This window comes from Apostichopus japonicus, chromosome 1, assembly GCF_037975245.1.
Source record: "Apostichopus japonicus isolate 1M-3 chromosome 1, ASM3797524v1, whole genome shotgun sequence".
In the NCBI taxonomy this organism is placed as follows: Eukaryota; Metazoa; Echinodermata; class Holothuroidea; order Aspidochirotida; family Stichopodidae; genus Apostichopus; species Apostichopus japonicus.
Window position 1 is genome coordinate 5,192,427 of NC_092561.1, and position 22,220 is coordinate 5,214,646.

Here is a 22,220-nt window from a genome sequence, read left to right on the forward strand (position 1 = left end):
GGCGCTCCCCTTAGATAGTGTCGAAAGCGCCCCTACAGACCATTCTCGACCCCCTGACCAATACCCCTAGCTCCGCCACTGATCATAACCAATGTATAGACGTAGCTTGTTATACCATTGTAATTCGAATCGACTTGAACATATAACTTCGCAGTCCGTACCTAGCACAGAGACTTATAGTCCTATGTACTACCCAAATATTGTACAGTTGGTCGACGGAAAAATTACGCATTTCTATAACGGTGAGCAGTCGTGCGATAAAGTATTTTCCTTCGAACAATGCTCACAACCATATAGACCGTGGACAACATGCACAGACTGTGAGCAGGAAATATAGTTGCCATACAATATAGCATGTTGCGAGTTCATGAACTTCCCGCAGTAGCATATATGTATATGTAGATGGTATGAGCTCGATACATACAGCAAGCATAAGCTTTGAGAGATTTCAGCAAGTATTAAAGAACGGATTTGATGCTTCGAAGACAGTGGCATAGGCCTTACGTATATAAATGGAGGCGCCAACGGAGCCAATGTCCACTGAAGGAATCGTCTGCCGAGATTTCTTCACTGACAAGCAATGTGTAAGTATTGTGTGGAAAGAAGGTAGTTCACATGAAATTATTCAAAGGTAGGCTACTTATAGTTCATACAACGCGCAGAAGGAAATATAACCGTCGTGTAAGTTCGTCGTAAATCCAGAGACTGATCGAGGTCCTCCTATAAATAACATAGGTATGGGATTATACACCCGAAACCCATGGCTCGTACAGTAACTACTGTTCAAGTTAATGTCCTGTAACACATGTTCCACATGTTACGAACATAAAGTAGTAAGTTACTGGCGCACGGTTGTGGGACATGAACAGTAGTCGCTGTACCAACCATTGAGTGCGAGTTCCTTAATACGCCATTCTAAACTTAAGTAGTTAAGTTACTTAAGTTCTTCGTTCTCAGCATGACGAATTGGCGTAATTCAAAGAGAGGTATATGAACTGGACACAAGCGGTATTGTACCTCCTTTACTTCAAACACAGCTAGTTACAGTTACCACTAGTGTCACCTGTAAGACATATGTTACTACTGTTTATGTCCCAGAACCGTGTATCAGTAATTACTACTCTGTGTTCGTAACACGGTAACACATGTGTTACAGCTGGTGGCACCAGTAGTTACTGTACTAGCTATGAGTATCGGCTGGATTATAAGGCAATCTATAATCCTGACATACGACATTGACGAGACAGGACTCAAAAGTTCTCTCATGAGTCAAAGTCGTTGGTCAACCCACTCAAAAGTTATTTCATATTGATGTACGATATTTCTAAAGCTTACGTTTTAACGATTACAGAAAGATGTATTGCAATTTTTGGTTATAGCTGGCCTACGTAGAAGTAGAAGGCTGAAGAACACTGGGAGCAAATGATCAAGTTATCGAAACTAAATTTAAGTATTCGTACGCCAACAAGCACTTATACAGTTATGTAGGTCTTAACCTGTTTAATTTGAAGGTTTGGTTATGACGTATATACGACTACGATATGAAATAATACTTAGGCACTACTATCTGAGCAGCCTGACATCATTGGTCCTATTCTAAATATATTTAACTGTTTTAATTATCTGGAAACCTATAGCGGAATCTAGATGTATCATCGAAGTGTCTCACCTGTAGGCCTGTAGACCTATCGACCCCTACGGCCACCACCGAAAAATGTTAAAACTCACACTATAGGTTAGATTATGTTAGGCCTGTATCCTTGTTTGATAACACGAATAAAGGCTCTTTTGGGGTTTTCCCTCTTCACTCTTATACCGGAGTTTGAACTATAAACTTCGACATAGAATTTGAGTTAAAATGTTGAATTGGAAGCCACCCGACGTGTAAGTTGTAATCCATAAGCCCTTACGGGTTTCTCCCACATTTTGGTCACTTGCGTCGTGAATATAACTACTGATTATTATTATTAGTAGTATTATTATTACATAATTAGTTATGGGTTTGAATTCAAATTTTGGTTTCATTGTCACAAAATGTTGAAGCAGCACTATAAAATGTGAAATTGCATATGTTCGGAGGACAAAAGCGCTCTGCATTACTAAAGGTGAAACCCCTCTTAATTCGGTTTGACCAAAACTCACAAAGGGAAACTAATACCCCACCGCTGTTTATAGTAGGTTATCTGATGTTTGAAGTAGGATATACGAACGAGGGGCAATGAATCATACAGTGTTTAGTCAAAGAATAACGTGACAAGCCGTTACTTAAGTGAAGTGAACACTACTTTTCCAACTCTCTCTCTATATATACACACATTGATTGTAGGTATTACAATTATAGACATTCAATTGAATGTCAGTGTGAGAGAATGAGCAAGAAGAGTGCCACACCGCCCCCCCCCCCACCCACCCAACTCCTACTCCGCAAAAGGAAGTAAACGGGAACGACAAAAAATTGGCAAAAAAGTGATAATCATGATATATCATACTCGATAGGTTCAATTGTTTTTTAGCAGGATGCGATCTGATTCTCATTAGTTGATATATGCTATAATGTGGTGACGTAAGCGTGTCCACCCCTAGCCTTCCCAATTCAACCACATACACGCACACGCACCCACGCACACAATCTTGCATTGAGGCCTATAATTATGTGCCTCAGAATTCACCGTGTCACGTCTATTCGTTTTTTGCTTGGGAGGACCCCCCCCCCTCCCCTAAACCCCTGATGAGAGTCCCAGGCGGATCGGTCCCTGTTCCGTTTGAAATACTTATATAAGTTATTGAACAAAACAGAAAATGACTGGAATATTCTAATCAATGACAAGGAGCAAATATATATTTTAGTTATATGACGAAATTTGAACCATGTGACCCATGAGGAGTATACAAACCCGGGCCTGGTAAATTATTTATTTCACAGTCAATCTTGCTAAAATAAAGTAACGGTACATACAGGGACCCGAAAGCTGATAGAGTTCACTACAAGAGCTTCAATTCATAGGTGAACAAATAAATACAATTGCAAAAATATATTCTATAAGTATTTTCGTCTACAATATGATTTTTCAAGGTATTGATAGTTCTGTGGCAAAGAGAGAGAGCCAGGTATAGGAACACCAGCGACAATTATGTCACCGACCCCCTCCGCCCTCCGCCCTACCCTTCCCGCATACCCCTTTCCCCTTCCCCCACTCTCGCAAATCCTTTGTTTTTGCCTCTATTCAAGTACAGTACGTGATAAAAATTAAAATGCACTATCCTTTAACACATATTCCACGCCCCCCCCCCACACCCCATATTTCCTGCCAGACCATTAAGTGACTCCGATTCCAGCGGCTGTAGCCCTCTGTCAGCCTATCCCTCTTGGTTTTATGCTTCTCGCTTGATATAACAGGAGCGTAGCTATACTTCTATTTTTACTGGTCCAAATCTTTCCTGTGGTGGGGAAGGGGGGGTGAGGATGATGACCCTCTAGTTTTTAAACAAGCTGACAATTTATATATATACTCTGTTAGAAGTGTAACCGTGAGCCAATACTTCCTGGAACGTATACTGACAAATAAATATGAATTTTTGGTTATATGCGATAGTGTGTCATATGATTTTTGAATAGCGTATTCTTCTATAGTACAGTATACTGTGCAGGCCTACTCTACTTTTATGGTTCAGAATTGTAGATGTTTCTGTTTTGAATGGAAATTTTCGATTCGAATTCAAGATCTCGAAGCCAAAGGTCAAGTTTGGTTTTTTTTTTAAACTTTATGACCAATAAGAGTTATCTGGCAACATGCTGTTAAACGCACAGTAAATACCTATATATTTATATCCCATCTAAAGGCAGGTAGGGTTGAAGTGTTCAATACAAAAGCACCTGGCCGTACGTGTACTGTTAAAAACGTTTTCTATAAATACCCTGTTTTTTTCTCACAATACCAGCAACAGTTTAGATATACAATAGAAAGAAATGACATCAATTTTAGTTTTTAATGCTCACCATGGTACTGCGCAAGTTACAAAGTTTTCCGCAAAAATTGCATAATGGTTTCGTATTATTCAGAGATAGTTATTTTCTAGTTTACTGCTAACGATATGTCAGGATTTGTGTTTATTTTTATTGACTTCTTGCGGGGGAAGGGGCGGGCGGGGAGGAGGTGGTTGCGATGTGTGGAGATGAAACTGGAGTACGTGGGAGTGGAAATCATTGACAAACGACACTGTAGACTAGTCATGAGACAAGCTTTAATCTATTAAAAAGTCAACTTTCTGTTCCTTTTTCCGTTATCACTTTTAGTTTGGCTATAAAATCATAATATTAAAAGCATGACGAAAACGAAATATTCTGGTATCATACGGTATTGTTACTCAAGAGGTATCCTGCTTTTCCGAAGGGGGGGGGGGGGGGAGAGGAATACGAACAGATAGGTATAGATTGATTACAAGCTACTAAATAATTAAATAAATAAAGATACTAAATAAATAAATCTCATATAACCTAAACGTTAAAGAGAAATAGGATGCAAACTGAGCAGTAAAATAGTGGTATAGTGGTATTTAATACGAGGTAGCTACTTCTGAGTGTTCTAGTATATGTTATGTTATAGTTACTGTCTCCATGTAACATTATAAAGTTAGTAGCCATGTTCGTTTTCAAACATTTCGATACACACAGATGTCAAACACGACAGACGATCTTGATCAATATATAGCCATATATCGACATTTTTAGTGAGACGTAAACGCTATACTATACAGCGCCGTATAGTTTAGAATTCTACTACAAATTTCACATCTGTTCCAGCCGATTCCCACAGAGATTACAGTAACTACTGTAAATCTAAAGTTTTGTACCATAGTAAATACTGGATCGTGCTGACAAATCTGATAAATCGGTAGCATGTGCTGTTAAGTTTACAGTAAGAACTGAGGATATTTGTAATTCCAACAAATTCCAAACAACTAAATTTGTTGGAATTACACATATCCTCAGTTCGTACTGTAATCCTAATAGCACATGCTACCGAATTATAGCACGATCCAGTTTTTACTGTGGTACAAAACTGTAAGGTGTACAGTCAGGGAGTTTTTATAAGAACTCCCTGGTACAGTAGTAACTGTGTTCTCTATGTGTATCGGGTGCCTTTGTCTATTCACACAATTTGACCGCAGTATTAAAGTACAATTCATGGCTTTGTTTGCGTGTCAGTTCACGCAGCAATGAGTAATTTAAATATACAATAGCTGAGGTTCTGAGATCAAAACGAATACACGTATTGTAATATGAAAATATACAGTTAAATCAGCGTTATATACACACGCGCGTTCTTTTTTGACTTGACTTCGTGAAACTGTATTGCAATAGTTCATTATGTTATTAAAAGCATTAATAAAGAGATTGGTAGACTTACCGAAATATATGCAATGTTGACAATTTCTGGAATTGAATATTTTATTTTATGTCAAAAACTTCCTCATAAAGGCCAATCACACATTGATTTTTGTTATGAAAACAAAAACATGACACGAAAGCTCATAGAGAAGAACAACGGCTATTTGCTGGTGTACTTTTTGGGGAGGGCCGGGCGTGGGGTTGTCCACGTAGCCCTGTGTGATGGCAAGGATTTGATTTCGTCGAAAGATGGTCAATTGGTCAACAATGGTCAACAATACCCCTAAGGAGTATTAGTTCAGTGGTTAACGCCGGTGCCTTCCAATCATATGGTCCCCAGTTCGAGTCACTCCAAGATTAATGTATGTCGTCCAGTTACAGAGTTGTTGAAATGACAATACATAATCATGGACGTTAAATATGAATCTAAGAGACTGACTTCGGTCCAGGGACGTAGCCGGTGGGGAGCAGGGGGAGCAACCGCCCCCCTTTCAGTGTCGATTTTTATTTTTAAACTGTCGTTTTTTAGCATGGTATTTTGTCAGTGCTCTTTTGATCTTGAATACTCGTCAGCTCCGTTAACTCGATTGTAATCGTAGAAACATTCACGCCTACTGATTCAACTACTTACTTAGTTTGGCAGATGCAATTAGCTAAATTTAGCTTATAGCCAATTACAAGCCTACAGTTGGCCGCTGCATAATAAAATACATATTGCCTACCTAACCGCACTCTATGGAATGTCACGAACTGTATGCACAACAACGTCGACAACGTTCGTTAAATGAGTCGTCCTAAGTTGTTGCACGAACAGCATGTTATGAAGCTAAGCTAGCAATCGTACGTGATACGCACTTCCTATAAATAATTATTACACTGCTAATACACTGCGATAACGATATTTGTTTTTAGGCCACTGCATATCTGGCTGTATTACAAAATATGAAAGTTTATATTGTCCATCAGTTAAGTTCGTCAAATGTATTAAAGTCCAGACATTGGACAATAAACAAGTATCATCCTATACTGGAAAACTTGTAAAAGAGCACTAGGTTTGTCTTTCTGATATATTATGTAAAAGAACATGTTAAAAGAATTTAAACAGGAAACAAAATCTGCTGATAATGATATCATATGATCAGGGCGTAACCAGTATGTAGCACGATAGTTTCATTCAACACTCTACCCGCCGATAAAGACTATAGGATCCGATCTTGTCAGTTTTTTAACTTAAGAACCCGTTTACGCAGATAATATTTCAGTTGAGAAAACACTTGAGAAATTTGCATCAGATGGCAACCGTCGGATAGCTCTCGCCTTCTCTTATTAGGTTAACTTAAACATTTACTAGCTATACCAGGCGCGTATCCAGGATTTTCAAACCCGGGGGGCGCGAATTACTATCTAAGCGGAGCGCCATCATCGGTTGGCGCGCAGCGTACAAGAAAATTTCTTATTTTGATACTCCCCAGATCACCGGAAACGGCACTTTTCGGGCTTGAAATGACCAACCAGATGTAAACTTTTTGCCTGAGAACCAAGTATTTCCTAATAGTTTTTTTTTTCCATCCATAACCTTTTTGAAGATTGTCAACCCGGCACACATCATGTTCGACCTGATCGCATCTCCTGTGGGTCTTTGCTTTTGTAGGTGATTCTAAGTCGCGGCCCACAATACCCGTCAGCCCCACTTTTCAAGGTTTTAAGCCCCATATTTGTTCAGAATTTGAAAATTCACATTTCTCGTGAATAAACTCAAAACATACCCATAATGTTGTACAAAATTTCATCAATGGACACCCAATATAGAAAAACTTCCTTCAACCCCTAACAGACCGGTCAAAATTGCACGAGTAGAGGGAAGTGTGATGCAGAATGTTGGTCAGAAATTTTCGAAAATTCAGACACAGTTAATTTATTGGTGTACAAATATTAAAACCTCTTACAACGGCTATTATAAAAAAAAAAATATAGCAGATATTTCCGAAACCGAACACTACACACATAGGCGTCGGAGGCGCGGCGGCAGTGGCAAAGCTAGGGGTATTGGTCAGGAGGGGCGAGAATAGTCTGTAGGGGCGCTTTCGACACTATCTAAGCGGAGCGCCACCACTGGTTGGCGCGTAGCGTACAGAAAATTTTTGAGTAAAGATACTCCCTAGATCACCGGAAATGACCCTTTCCGGGCCTGGCTAATTTGCAGATAAACGAAGAATAAGGTGTCATCGCCAAATTACACCAACAAAATGTGACAAATGTCAATAAGTAAGATGAGAGCGCAATAAAAAAGTCAATAATCTAGAATAAGTAAAAAGTGGTAAGAGCTGAAAAAGGCGCCAGCAGTCCATTTGAGTCCGTCAGGGGGGGGGGGGCATCCGCCCCCTGACCGTATGGACGCTCCGCCACTACGCGGCGGGGGTGCAGCCCCTAATTCGCCATTACTAATGTAAAAGAGAGTTTTGACATAATTGGACCTCCATGCTTTTGATACATCTACATCAGACATGTCGTTGTTTACATTAGCATCCCGCGGTATACTGCGCAATTTTAACGGACCGTACGGTACATGATGGCATGCGATGTAATAACCGATGCTTGCTTATATTATATTGACATTAACACCTTGAACGCGCGCGAAAATTTTTGGTTATTTTTTTCAGGCAAGTCGGACAGTTTTGAGGCTTTTCATCCTGGAACGCCATTTTCATGCTCACTGATATGATGTGATATCTGCTGTTTGCGTTACAAATTCGAACAGGCGCGTAGCGAGGAATTTGCCAAGGGAGGGGCGAAGCCTGTAGGCAAATTATCTAAGCGTAGCGCCACCATAGGTTGGCGCGAAGCGTACAAGCAAATTTTGGCCGAAAATGCCTCCCAGATCGCTGGAAATGACACTTCCCATGTTGCATCTAAGCATCTAAGTAGCATCTAAGCACTTTCTATTTTGAAATTACTTAGCGATATCATTTAAAAAAATGCTGAATGGGGAGGGGGGCGGGCGGTCGCCCCATCCCAAAAATCGTCATGTTCCCCGACGACACGGTCGAGTTCGAGACCAGCCACAGTTGGTATCATAGCACAATTCTACACACGCGTTATGATAGACCATATATAGTATATATATCTAGATCATTAGTGAGAGAGGAAAATGGAAACGTCCAAAAATGGAGTTGTCGGTGTAAGGGGAGGGTGAGTCACACTTTTACGAAATCATTGATCCGTCACTGGCTACCCTTCAGCGCTGTAATGATGTCATTGTTCCTCTTTCTCTTCCCGGTGTCTTCGCGTTTTTCTTTTACTCCCTCCTTTTCTCCCTTTTCTCTCTTTCTTCTTTTTCTTTTCCCTTCCTTCCTCTCCTCCTCCTCTTTTTCCCCCTCTTTTTTCCTCTCTTTTTTTTCTCTCCTCTTTTTCTTACCCGGGGGGCGCGCGCCCCCAACGCCCCCCTGGATACGCGCCTGTATACAGTTGTATCAAAGACATTTCTGGACTATCTTTGTATCTACAAGTATCAGAAGTTGAAAATTAAGACTACTCTGTACATGTACCTTCAAGGGCGGCGGAACCGGGGGGCACAGGGGGCAAGTGCCCCTTACTTTTCCTCAGGTTAAAAATTTGCCCTTTTTCTACATAAAACTTGTACTCTTGATCACCTTATTAGGAGAGCGATATTTCAGTAAGAGATCTAATCCTAATTTAGAACTATCAGGGGCGTAGCCAGTATGTAGCGCTGTAGGCCCGGGCCTACACTTTTTTGGCCAAGTTATCTTTTTTATTAAAACACCCATAATTCAAATCCATAAGCTTGCTGGACGAGTTTAAGAGCCTAGACAGGAAAAACTATTGAAATGAACGTAGCAAGATTATGGCTAAATTAGGTGACCTATTCTTCTGTCATCTAGGCTGTCATTCATATCGCGTGCCGTTTCATTCAATACTCTACCCGCCGAAAAAGACTAGGATACGATCTTGTCAGTTTTTTAACATCTACTTAAGAACCCGTTTACGCAGATAAAATTTCAGTTGAGAACATTCCACAGTCAAATAAGCCTATCGTTGATTAACAGACTTTAAATGTATAGAGCTGCAGCACTTTGTTGCCTGTTGTTGTCACGATCGGCGTTCCAAGTTCCAAAACAGCCTTTCGATAAACATTTACTAGCTACAGTTGTATCAAAGACAATTACTGGCTATGGTTGTATCAAAGACATTTCTGGCCTATCTTTGTATCTACAAGTATCAGAAGTTGAAAAGTAAGACTACTAAGATGGGGGGGGGGGGGGGCGTTGATGGAGTGATGTGTATACGCAAATAAGATAATACAATAAGATTTATAAAGGGTACTAAATATCAGGCTGCATCAGTCCAATCGAATTACTGCAAAGTGCCCTTTGACGTCGGTGCCCCCCCCCCCCCAGATTAAAAGTGCTTCCGCCGCCCTTGTGTACCTTGCTAATTTTAATACATTATGTATTATTGAATTACGTACTATTTTAACTCGTTTGTTTTTTGGGTTAAAAGTGATATTGAATGAGGTGTCTCAAGTTAGCAAGAGGCCAGGGAACCAGAATGAACATTCGGGAAGGGCCGTTTCCGGCCATCTGGGGGGTTTGTAAAACCAAAAATTTTCTTGTACGCTCCGCGCCAACCGATGGTGGCGCTCCGCTCAGATAGTCGTGCCTACAACTTTGAAAATCCATATTAATCGCAAAAAGTGCCCCCCCCCTTTCAAATTCCTGGCTACATCGCTGCTTCGGTCAGCTTGTGGCTTTGATAAGCCAATGATGACTTCTTCGCGAGTTCCTGCTAGTAGGAGGATCTAAAATACATACAACTGTGGAACAAGCAGCAAGTATATTGTAAATCACTAACGCTTACCTGCCATCTATTTATTAAACATTATGGAGGGTATGTACACACCGTTCGTCAACACAGGATGGTATGTACACACCGTTCGTCAACACAGGAGGGTTTGTGCACACCGTTCGTCAAACACACCAGCACACATCCATGTGTTTTACATTCAGTCTGAACACCCCAATGATAGTTTTCATTTTTTCAAATCCAAGTACCCTAACCATATAACAATACCCCTAAACAAGGGCGGCGGAAGCACTTTTAATCTGGGGGGGGGGGGGGGGTCACCGACATCAAAGGGCACTTTGCAGAAATTCGATTGGACTGATGCAGCCTTATATTTAGTACCCTTTATAACTCTTATTGTATTATCTTATTTTGCGTATACACATCACTCCATCAACGCCCCCCCCCCCCTCCCCCCCCCCCTTCAAGGAAAATATGCATACTAGCACTGCAATATCCAATGTGCAAATTGGGAAACAAGGAACAAGTTTTCTTTTGAGACAAAATGATGTGGAATCATGCTAGTTGCTAATGTAGGAATCTTCCGAATTAGAGTTTATTTCTTGTCAATATCTTAACAAATTTTTTCCATTCGAAATAGCTACCCACAGAAATTCATTAACAGTCAGGGGCGAAGCCAGGATTTGCAAAGTTGTATGCACGACTATCTGAGCGGAGCGCCACCATCGGTTGGCGCGGAGCGTACAAGAAAATTTTTGGTTTTACAAACCCCTCAGATGGCTGGAAACGGCCCTTCCCGAGTGTTCATTCTGGTTCCCTGGCCTCTTGCTAACTTGAGAAACCTCAATTTTTATGTAGAAAAAGGGCACATTTTTAACCTGAGGAAAAGTGGGGGGCACGTGCCCCCTGCGCCCCCCCCCGGTTCCGCCGCCCTTGCCCCTAAAGGATAGAATCCTTCTGAAGATGTGCATGTGCTTCTTTTGAAACGACGTCTGATGACTGAGGAATTCCTTCGTTCAAGTCCTCATGCAGACTACAAAACAGGTGCATACACCATCTGACAATTTGGAATCGTTCATTTTTTTTCATTTTATTTCTTTATTCCAGTATAAATTTACAGAGAAATTAATAAATAGGATAAAAATATTACAATATACAGAACGTCAAAAATACAGGTTAAGACATATAAAAGTTTATGAGATTAATTATTAATTATCAAAAAGCTACAACAAAGGACCTTAGAAGCTGTCTTTACCAGTTTACAAAAAGGGGCTGCTCTGTAAATAAACGAGTTCTTAAAGAGTATAATTCTAAAACATGGCATGATGTTTGAATTTCTCAAATTATAATTTGTTTTATTGCACAGAGAGTTGAGCTTGGAATGTAAAGCGGGATTTTCGTTGGTAGTTGCAGTTTCTATTCATTGCAGTTTTACGGAAGCGTAGAAGGGACATGGTCATGAAAGAGTAACAAACTCTTCAAAATGACAAAATTCAGAAAAATGACATTTTTCCGAGTTTAACAACTGGTCAAAACGACAAAATTACTAAATTTGCCGAGATACACAAGTCGTCAAAATGCCAAAATTCTGAGAATTGACGTTTTGCCGAGATACAACAAGTCGTCAAAATGACAAAATATTGAAAATTGACGTTTTTGCCTAGATAAAACAAGTCGTCAAAATGACAAAATATTGAAAATTGACGTTTTTTTCTTTTGTTACAGGTATCTTTCGTGGTGCTAAGAACTGTGTTTGGCACTCTTGGAATTGCTGCCAGGTAATACTTTACTTAGCTTCTGCTTTTATGTGTGTTGGACCTTGATGTCACATGATTTGTCGTAGCATTCGATCAAGGACTATTAACCTGCCTTAACATCACACATTACAAAACGTGACTGCGACGGCTGGACATACATGATGTAGCCATAAGCCATGCACTTATAGACATAGGAATCATATGCGGAGCTGCGGTGTATAGGACACAAGCAATGATGACGACATTATGAAATAATTTTACAATTATACCATCGTTTTATCTATCATATTTTGATCTATATCGGGTAAACATTTCATTGGCAAGGATGTTGCAACTTATGCAGTGCAGGGGTGGGTTGGCCTACGGGTTTATCGGCTCGGAATATTATGCCGCTATATGTCCGAAGCACCGAAGACGCCGTTAAGTTGAGATCAATGAACTGTCAGCAGTTCATACCCCAGTCCGCCCCAGTTGTAGTGACCAAACACGAAAATTGTATTGACGGGAAGTTTGTACATCGAACAGTAATGTAATATAACCAATAACAACGGCGCCACATGCTGGAACAATAAGCGCCTAAACGTTTATATTGTGTTGTGTAAGTTTCATAAGTGTAATGTGTTCTGAAAATTTTTGCACGTTTCTTACCAAATAGGGATGATGAGACACGCGAAAAAACTAAATAATGCTTTTTACATATCATTATTAACATCTTCTCAGCCTTATTAACTTTATTTAACAGCATTGTTTATCATTCAAGCTACTATATACTCTGTGGTATCAGACAAGGGCGTAGGAACCGGGGGGGGCTGGAGCGCCAGCCCCCAGTGAAAAATATGGGGGTGGAAGTATCGTTCCATCCCCCCCCCCCGCTTCGCAGGTCAGAAAACCCCTTTTTCAGTTCTCAATAAATGAAAAATCTCATTTGGAGCACCAAATTGCATCTAAGGCCAGGTGAAAATGCAAAATTATTTACAAACTGGAGTGGGTGTTGAAGTGTGTTACATTGCACCAAATTGCATCTGAGGCCACCTGGAAATGCAAAAAATTTCCAAATGGGAGTGGGACACCCCCTCCACTTAGACCCTTCCCCCAGGCCGGCCATCAGTCTTCAGCCCTCACTGAAATGTACCTCCCTACGCCACTGGTATCAGACGAACTGAAAATGAAGTCTTGATAGTTTTTAGACTAGGGCGTAGGAACCGGGGGGGCTGGGGGGCCCAGCCCCCCCCAGTGAAAAATGTGGAGGGGCGGAAGTATCATTCTGCCCCCCCCCCCTGCTTCGCAAGTCAGAAAACCCCTTTTTCATTTCCAAATGAGAAAAAAATCTCATTTGGAGCACCAAATTGCATCTAAGGCCAGGTGAAAATGCAAAATTATATACAAAATGGAGTGGGTGGGTTGAAGTGTGCTATATTGCACCAAATTGCATCTGAGGCCACCTGGAAATGCAAAAGGCGGAGTGTATTTAGGCGGAGTGTATAGCCTAGTGGTTAACGCCGGCGTCTCCCAGTCATGAGATCCCCGGTTCGATTCCCCGCCGACAGCAATGTGTGTCGTCTGGCAAGGGTGTTGTTCAATAACAACTTCCCGACATGGACGTTAAATGGATGTGTGCCGAGAGATTGGCTTCGGTCAGCTTGCGAGTCTATAAGCCTCCATGGCTTCTTTCGCGAGTTCCTGCTTGCGGGAAGATCACATATACATACATACATACAAAAAATTTCCAAAGGGGAGGGGTACCCCCCTCCACTTAGACCCCTCCCCCAGGCCAGCCATCAGTCTTCAGCCCCCCCCCCCACTCAAAAGTACCTTCCTACGCCACTGTTGTTAGATAAGTAGATGTGTGCAGCTTGTCAGCTGGTTTACTGTGACTCTGTTGGCCAGTTAACAGCTCATTGATACTATAACACTGGCAGGATTTAGGTGTACCATACTATCAAAAGAACGTTTTATACATAAGTATTGCCGGGTTAAAATCACGGGTTCAAACACATCAACAACAATTCGACAGGGAACGAGTATGTATACCACCACTGAGTTTCGTTTGTAAGAATGGGATGGTTCGGTAGTGCCGTTTGGCCGTGACGTTTTGTTATCCCGCATGGCGGGTCACGTAAAAAGCACCACCACTGATGTCTTTAAAGAGTGTAAGATATACTCACTATACATATGTCACTATCTTTTCACGTTCTTTTTACTTCTAGTTTGTTTCTTATCTTTGTGATGTGGGTCTCCAGTAAGCTGAAAAGAGGGTTTTATCGGATTCTGCTGTACATCGCTATTGGCAACGCAGTACGCAGTCTGGCAATAACCATTACTGTAAGTTAAGAAATGTTAATCCACGAAAATGTATAGAACTATATTCATTTGCCTTTGTCGGTTACCTCCATTTTATTAACAAAAGTCTGTTCAAAGTATCTCTTTCGAGATCCGGCTTTAGGAATCACAACTGATTTCGAGTTGGTTAGAATCATGTTTGATCTCTAGAGTATGGCAAGTATCGTCACCAAAACAGAACTATAGTATTTGTTCGATACAGGTGACAAACGCCTACAGTGGAATTACGACCTTCCTTACCGGTTTCGAACCTCTGGGCATACAATCAGAGCCCATAGCCTAGTGGTTAGGGTGTCCACATATAAAGCGAGAGGCCCGGGTTCGAATCCCGGTGGAGGCTGGAAGTTTTTTCACTGTTCTAGATTTACCAAATCACTACAACTACACATTATATATAGGCTATATATATATAATATAACGAAAATCCACGTTTACTCCAAAAGAAAATATTTCTCTAATAATATATATATATATATATATTTATATATATATATATATTTATATATATATATATGTAGGCCAATAATGTGTTTTTTTACTGTTCTGGATTTTCCTTCTCATTACGTTTTCAATAATATATATATAACAACCTGGCCCTCAACTTCGTCAATGGTACTGAGCAAGACACAATATGTAACCCATAACTTTCTTCGTTTCACCAGTTATAACAGTAAATCAACAAACTATGATGTATTACATTTAATTGCAATTTACTCTTAGTTTTGAAGCAACAAACTTGAGAACATTGGGTAGCCGGTCACACCAGCCATGGTATAGCTGGTTCATTATACCTTTTCTTTTATGTTTCCTTCTTTTCTCTTCTTTAAAGATTGAAGGATTAGGAAGTGGAGATCCTTGGTGTGTCATTCAGGGGATTCTGATCCAATTTAATAGTACGTTATCATTTTCTTCAAGTTCATTCCCATTTATCGATTTAACAGATACAGCGGCTAGACGCTCTTTAACTTCATATCACGTTTCTTTTTCATAGCAACATGGTTACATTGAGCTCAGACGTGGATATATCGACATCATATAGTAATGCACCTGCACATATCTAGCCATGTATGAACTAATGCATGGTTACATTGCGACAGTGGCGTAGTAACGGTAATTGGGTCGGGACGGTGATCAAGCCCCTGCCCAAAATATCTTTCTGGTCAACCTCCCCTCAAAGAAAAAAAAAAGATTTTTTTTCTAGAAAGTAGGTTCTGACTGCCCTCTAAATAAAGCAAGTCATAGCTACGCCCCGAAAATACGATCTACATGCATACTACACAGTTCCGAATAAGCCCCGCCCCACCTCTACCCACCCCCTACCCACCATTGGTTCATATCTAAATACAGAATATCTTCTTCTGGGTTTGACAAATACGTGAGATCTTAGAGCATGACGTTAGACGTGGCCAAATTAATTTGATATGCTGATAACCGTTAAATTGTTTAAAACTGTCTTTTACATGTTTCTCTTCGCATTTGTTAAGACTCTTCATAAAATGATGTTTTTGTAGCTGGTCCATTTCCTTGTATTGAGCTACATAGGCTTATCAAAGCCGCAAGCTGACCGAAGTCAGTCTCTTACATTCATATTTAACGTCCATGATAATGAATTATTAATTGTCAACAACTCTGTAACAAGACGTTAATCTGGTATAGTGACTCGAACCGGTGACCTTATGATTGAAAGGCACCAGCGTTAACCACTGAGCTAACACTCCATATCAGTATGTTTGCACATATCAATGTGTTTCCTTGTCTTTCAGCTTGGGTAATAATTTCGTGGGAGTTGTGTCTTACCGTACATTTATATTTGAACTCTATTAACCTTGAGGACACCAAAAACCGAGAGAGGTATGTTATCATCCCTCATAATAATAATAATAATAATAATAATAATAATAATAATTATACATAATTTTTATGTAGCGTCAAAAAAACTATGAAATAATTCTCGTAGCGCTTAACATAAGAAGGAACATCACAGCATCTACCGTTCATCAAATCAGTAACATTGTAATTTTTTCACTACAAGTAACCGGAACTTTTCCGAAGCACACTTTACCAGGGGAGGGGGGGAGGGGGGTGTTAGATCAATATAAAGTGTTGTTGAATTTGTCACGTTTAATATATGGGAAAATATTTTCGTCGCCCATTTCGAGGAAACTGTAATCGGCTATTGACAAGGTTTTCCGGGACCCTGTATTTGACCGTGAACTTACTTTAATTATACATTGTATACAAATTAACATTCAGTCACTAGGATGTCTTAGGTGTAACCAATCAAAACATTATAAGTCCTTCGATTATTATGTCCTTCAATCTTTACTCCACCATTATGTGTTCCAGAATCTACCACGTGGTTTGCTGGGGTATTTCCCTCATATTTACCATCATACCGTTGGCAGCTGGCAAATATGGTCCTGCTATTACCTGGTGGTATTTATTGCTTTCAATTTTTAGTGTTTATTTATTTATTATTGTTATTACTTAAGTACTTGCAACACGCATCGAGTACGAGCTGGACGTGTAGCCTACAACCCTATCAAGGCGAGTACTAGGACATATACGGTAACTGTTTGAGAATGTCAGTACGGAGGCACTATACAAAAGTGGTTCCTACATGACCCTTTACCATATACGGTACGGTATATGCCATATATGTCCAGCCGTATCGTTTGTATTGTGTCGTTATGTTATTCTCTACAGAATACAGTAACTGCTCGGCAGTGCTAGCATGTATCATTTATAATGTCAACATATCCACATGTAAACACGCCACTGTATTAACAATGCTTAAAATCACAAACAGGGTTTGCAATCGGCCATTCTTTTGAATTCCTGGTTCATGAACTTGACGCTGTGCAAACATGTTATTCTTATATCTTTTACGTGGTTTGGTTTCTCTTCGAAAGCTCTGTGTCAAAGGTGCCTCTGAAATCCTTTGTGATCCATTTCACGGGATTTTCCCGGGATTACTGATGAGGACCACTCATTAAAAAAAAAAAGTTTTACTTCTAACAACTCAAGTGAATCTAGTGGGAGTTGTATAATATGCGACTATATGTAATCTATATACTTATGTATAATAACTCAAGAAATAGCTTATGTCGTATGTGACGTCATTCACCATTCGCCACACGGTCTAAAGTATGCTCACTATCTCCCGTATGTGAAAGAATCTAACGCAGTGCATATATATATATATATATATATATATATATATATATATATATATATATATATATATATATATATATATATATATATATATATATATATATATATATATATATATATATATATATATATATATATATATATATATATATATATATATATATATATATATATATAAGAGTTAGCTTGCGGGTAGTTCGGTATGTTTTGCGATGTATTATTGTGATGTACGCGTTCCTCAGCTTTCATAGTTTCTTTTTCGTTTCGTTGCTAAATCAGGTTCTTTCTTTTCCTCTTTGCAGTTGGGTAGGTGATACCCGCTGGAGAATTGGAGTGTAAGTATCAAACGCTTGTTCTGTTTACAAGAAATGTGCTTCGACTAATAAAATTCAACTTTCCAGCCAACCAACCAAATCATCTTCTTCATATCTTTATAGATTGTATGCGGAGTACGCAGTGATTATACTAGTTGTGTTCTTCCTCTACGGTAAAGTCATATATTCGGTTTGTACCATTCAATCGGTTACGTTGCCAAGGCAACCAGAGGAGGAAAGGCGGATTGAGATTTACAAGAGACAGGTCCGACCGATGATTCTGTATCCATTCATCGTCCTGGTTGAAGGAATAGTACCGTTATCATTCAGGTACTAGGCCTTAAAAATGAAAAACGATCCGCACTTTGTTCATTCGCATTATACAACTGAGGTGGGCATGGGATGGGGTTGGGTAGACCGGTTTGCCAATTGCTGATAAGACTAAAGCAAAATCGGCAGGAGCAACCATAAAGGGACCAACTAAAACTTGGTAAGAAATTGTCTACCAAACTTTGAATCCTCGACCAATGTACGTAATTCTTCGGGTGTGAGAGAATGGCAATTAGCATGGCGGGCTCATTATTGACGCACTTAAGGATGTTATCAACGATACATATCAAGGAAAAAACCAAATCACTCAACTGTATGCGTTTTTCATATGTGTAGTTCCTCAGAAATGTAATGATCTCAACATATTTATTGTTCTGTGCCTACGCAACGTACAATTGAGCAGAATGTGACCACAAAATGTCTGCCGCGTCAAGTCCTTTCATACCCCGAAATTGACACATTCGTCGTAAATGTAAGTACACATCCATTGACTCTGGATGTTGTTTGCTATGCTCTGCGCCTCTAAGCTCAGACAGGCCAGGTCCCAGATAGCAGTGGTATCATGTTGAGGTAATTTTGGTTATAAATAGGGAGTAAGATTTCAATATGCCAAAATACGTGCAAAATGGGGGGGGGGGGGGGGTGTCAAAAGATTAAAAACCCACAATTTGATCAGCAAATAACTACAATAGATTCAAATTCATGAAATATGCGTACCCTGCTTCGCTGCAAATAAAGTTTAGGTTGCCTGCTGTATCGTTGCTAGTAATATCTGAATGTGCGTCAAATACGAAGTTGCGTCAGTTATGAAGCCTTTACTATACAGTATAGGTCACTATAATGTACAGTGGAGATTCGCAGTCAGCAATGGTACCAGTCTAGGCCATCAGAGGGGGGGGGGCAACTAGGGGTAAAGAAATTTTAGGGGGTTATAACACTGATATGGGGTCTAAGGGGACAGGGGTATTGGGGCATTTTACTACAAGTAAAATGACTTAGACAAGAAGGTGCTGTCATTTGTCAATATTTCACATCAGTGCAATACATTGGAAGCTGTTTCCGTATTCAAACGATTAGCCTAGCTCTATAAATTTGGATAAGTACCAGATCTGGTTGAGAGCAACTGGGGTGAATCTGAGGGTGGCGGGGGGATACCCCTTCATGTCCGCGTAGCTCCGCCACTGTTCACAGCAATCGTCGGGACGGATAAAGGATAGTGGTGAAGGAGTGGGAGGTACAAGTTTAGTACGTGTAAGAATTTATATGGAATTATATATAAAGGCTATCTAAATTCATTGAGTTACTGCAAAGGTATTTCCCCAATAATGATAATGACTGATATGATTGTTGTTCATAGGCTCATAACGATTCAGATAACTAGATTCAGGTTATCTCGTCACGCTAAATAACGGTGTTTATTTGGTAAAGATTTATAACGATTTCATTTTACATCTAGTACACGTGAAACGGCTCAGTGAATGTGGACAATGTGTGACTCAAATATTTGGACACGGAATGTTTATTGAATCAAAGGACAAAGTATAATTTAGAATCAAATACTATATGTACGCCTGACTTCCATCTACGATCTATGATACTTACTTTTTTTTGTAGACTTGGGGCAGAATTTAAATTTTGATAATGTCATAATCCAAGAAATAAGGGGGCGAAAAGAGAAATATATTGGTGCTAGCAATTTGTTCTAGTTTTAATTTTCCTTTTTCTTTTAAGGGTATTCAGCTTTAAAATGTGATTTTTGGAGTTCTGGGTCTCGATGTGGATTACATCGAATTGACTCAAAAAATTGTATTGGAATCTACCATTAACAGCGTGTTTCGTATTTGCAGTACACAATTATGAATGTATGCTTCACCTATAGGGAGCTGCAGTCCTACTCTATAAGCGTTCGTATTCTTCGTCACATTTCATTTCGAGCCGAAGTATTCATTTGTTAAGTTCTTTTCTTCAACATTTCTTAATTATTATAATTCTTTTAATTTAACTTAAACAAAATGCTTTTCTTCTTATCCAGAACATATAATCTCATCAATCCAAATGCGGACCCCTCGTTCTTATTTTCGCTGGTGTTTACCATCAGTGTCCTAGTTTGGGGTCTTCCCTTTGTAGCAGTTTACGTCCTCGATCCTGTTACCAGGGGTGAAATATCATTAATAAGGGTACGTATATATCAACAATAATCATAACATCCTTGTATGACTTTCAAACCAATTGTTTTTTCTGACAACTTTTTTTTTTTTGACAAACTTAAGCATATATAGACAACAAAAAATTTGTGAAAGTTTTGTATGGTATTTCATGGTAGAATCAGTATTAGAACATAATGACGTAACACAGTGGCGTAGGAAGGTACTTTTGAGTGGGGGGGCTGAAGACTGATGGCCGGCCTGGGGGAGGGGTCTAAGGAGAGAGGGTGTCCCCCTCCCCTTTGGAATTTTTTTGCATTTCCAGGTGGCCTCAGATGCAATTTGGTGCAATATAGCACACTTCAACCCACCCACTCCATTTTGTATATAATTTTGCATTTTCACCTGGCCTTAGATGCAATTTGGTGCTCCAAATGAGATTTTTTTCTCATTTGGAAATGAAAAAGGGGTTTTCTGACTTGCGAAGCGGGGGGGGGGGCGGAATGATACTTCCGCCCCTCCACATTTTTCACCGGGGGGGGGGGGCTGGCGCCCCCCAGCCCCCCGGTTCCTACGCCCTTGACGTAACATACACGTAGGTCCTTATTAGAAGCAGTAAAGGTGTTATGTTTTCCCGTTGAGGTTTTGTGTTGCTTCTGAGGAACTATCCTAATGGGTTATGCATTAGACTTCCGTCACGTTAAATGAAACACCCCAAGCTTTGTTAGACAGAGATATAACCTGAACTGATATATAGAATCACAATCACAATGCTATATATACACATATACTGGTACTGTGGCCGAGTGGATAAAGGCGGTGGCATTTGACGCAATGAAGCTTAGCAATCGGGAGGTTCCGGTTTTCGATACCCAGTCGGGTAATAGTAAGGTGGGTTTTGCATCCAAGAGCAATCTACGGTTTTCCCATCTGAAATGACTTTCTCAAATGAAAAGATTCCAGATTTGAGTTAAAATGTTGAATTGGAAGGTTGATGTCTGAAATAGGGAAAACGTGTTTTCAATGTCAGTCTTATAGTAGCCTATATATCGTTATTGTATCGTTTTATTGTTTTAATATTTTTTTCTTTTTCAAATAGGTAAACTGCATAAAGAAGCTAGGTAAATTTAAGAAGAGAAGATCCCATGTACAACGAACAAGATCGCAGCCGAAAAGACAGACACGTGATCCAGATAAAACAATGAGCATCATAAGTATCGAACCCACTACTGTAGCCAACCCCGAAGCTGAAAACACGTTGATTACTGATGAAACCGAGAGAGGAGAAACTGCACAAAGGAGCGATACGTAAGGATCTTATATGGCTTCAACTTGTTCAAGTCGTTTCTATGCGCTGAGTAGTTCTGCGATGTAAGAGGCCTTGTATTTCGTTATCCTCTACTGACTCATCGTTTACTCCACTATGTTGCCAAGGTTACCGCGCTATATGGAAGATCTTGAAAACTGAAGCCGTCAATAAATACAGTAGTAATTATGTAATTCCAAAATGATGGCATCTACCTCCCCCTCCGCCAACCCCCCACCACCAATATGTAACCTATTTATAAATTACAATGAAACAACCACGCGGCCCATTACGGCCCATTACGCCAACCCATGCGGTTATCAACATATGACTACTGCCGTTTTGCTTGGATTCCGTAGCATCGCTGTTAGTGTAAATTCATATTCAAAATTACTGCACTGACTGCATGCCTATCGTTACTATGGAAACTAAAGAAGACGTTCTTTATATTACTAACCATCGCTCTTACTGTACATTTTGTGTGCATTTGGTCGACAATTTTGCTAATTTTGTGTGCGTTTGTTCGATAATTTGCTAAACCTATACCATGATAATTCAAACTATAGCATTTACAAAATCCAACGTAGTAATTAAACTAGTGTAATATTGTGACGAGCCCGGCTCCTCCGATAGTGATACTAT

At 39.9% G+C, this 22,220-nt stretch overlaps 1 protein-coding gene across 1 annotated transcript; it reads left to right on the top strand.

The window, feature by feature from the left end:
* Window positions 1-182: 182 nt before the first annotated feature.
* On the top strand, window positions 183-21,841 carry LOC139964467 (uncharacterized). Its single transcript, XM_071966085.1, has 10 exons — window positions 183-584; window positions 11,936-11,988; window positions 14,175-14,289; window positions 15,137-15,200; window positions 16,071-16,158; window positions 16,654-16,743; window positions 17,787-17,819; window positions 17,922-18,128; window positions 20,161-20,305; window positions 21,372-21,841. The coding sequence occupies exons 1-10, from the start codon at window positions 513-515 to the stop codon at window positions 21,582-21,584; spliced, it is 1,080 nt and encodes a 359-aa protein (XP_071822186.1). The 5' UTR covers window positions 183-512; the 3' UTR covers window positions 21,585-21,841.
* Window positions 21,842-22,220: the final 379 nt, after the last annotated feature.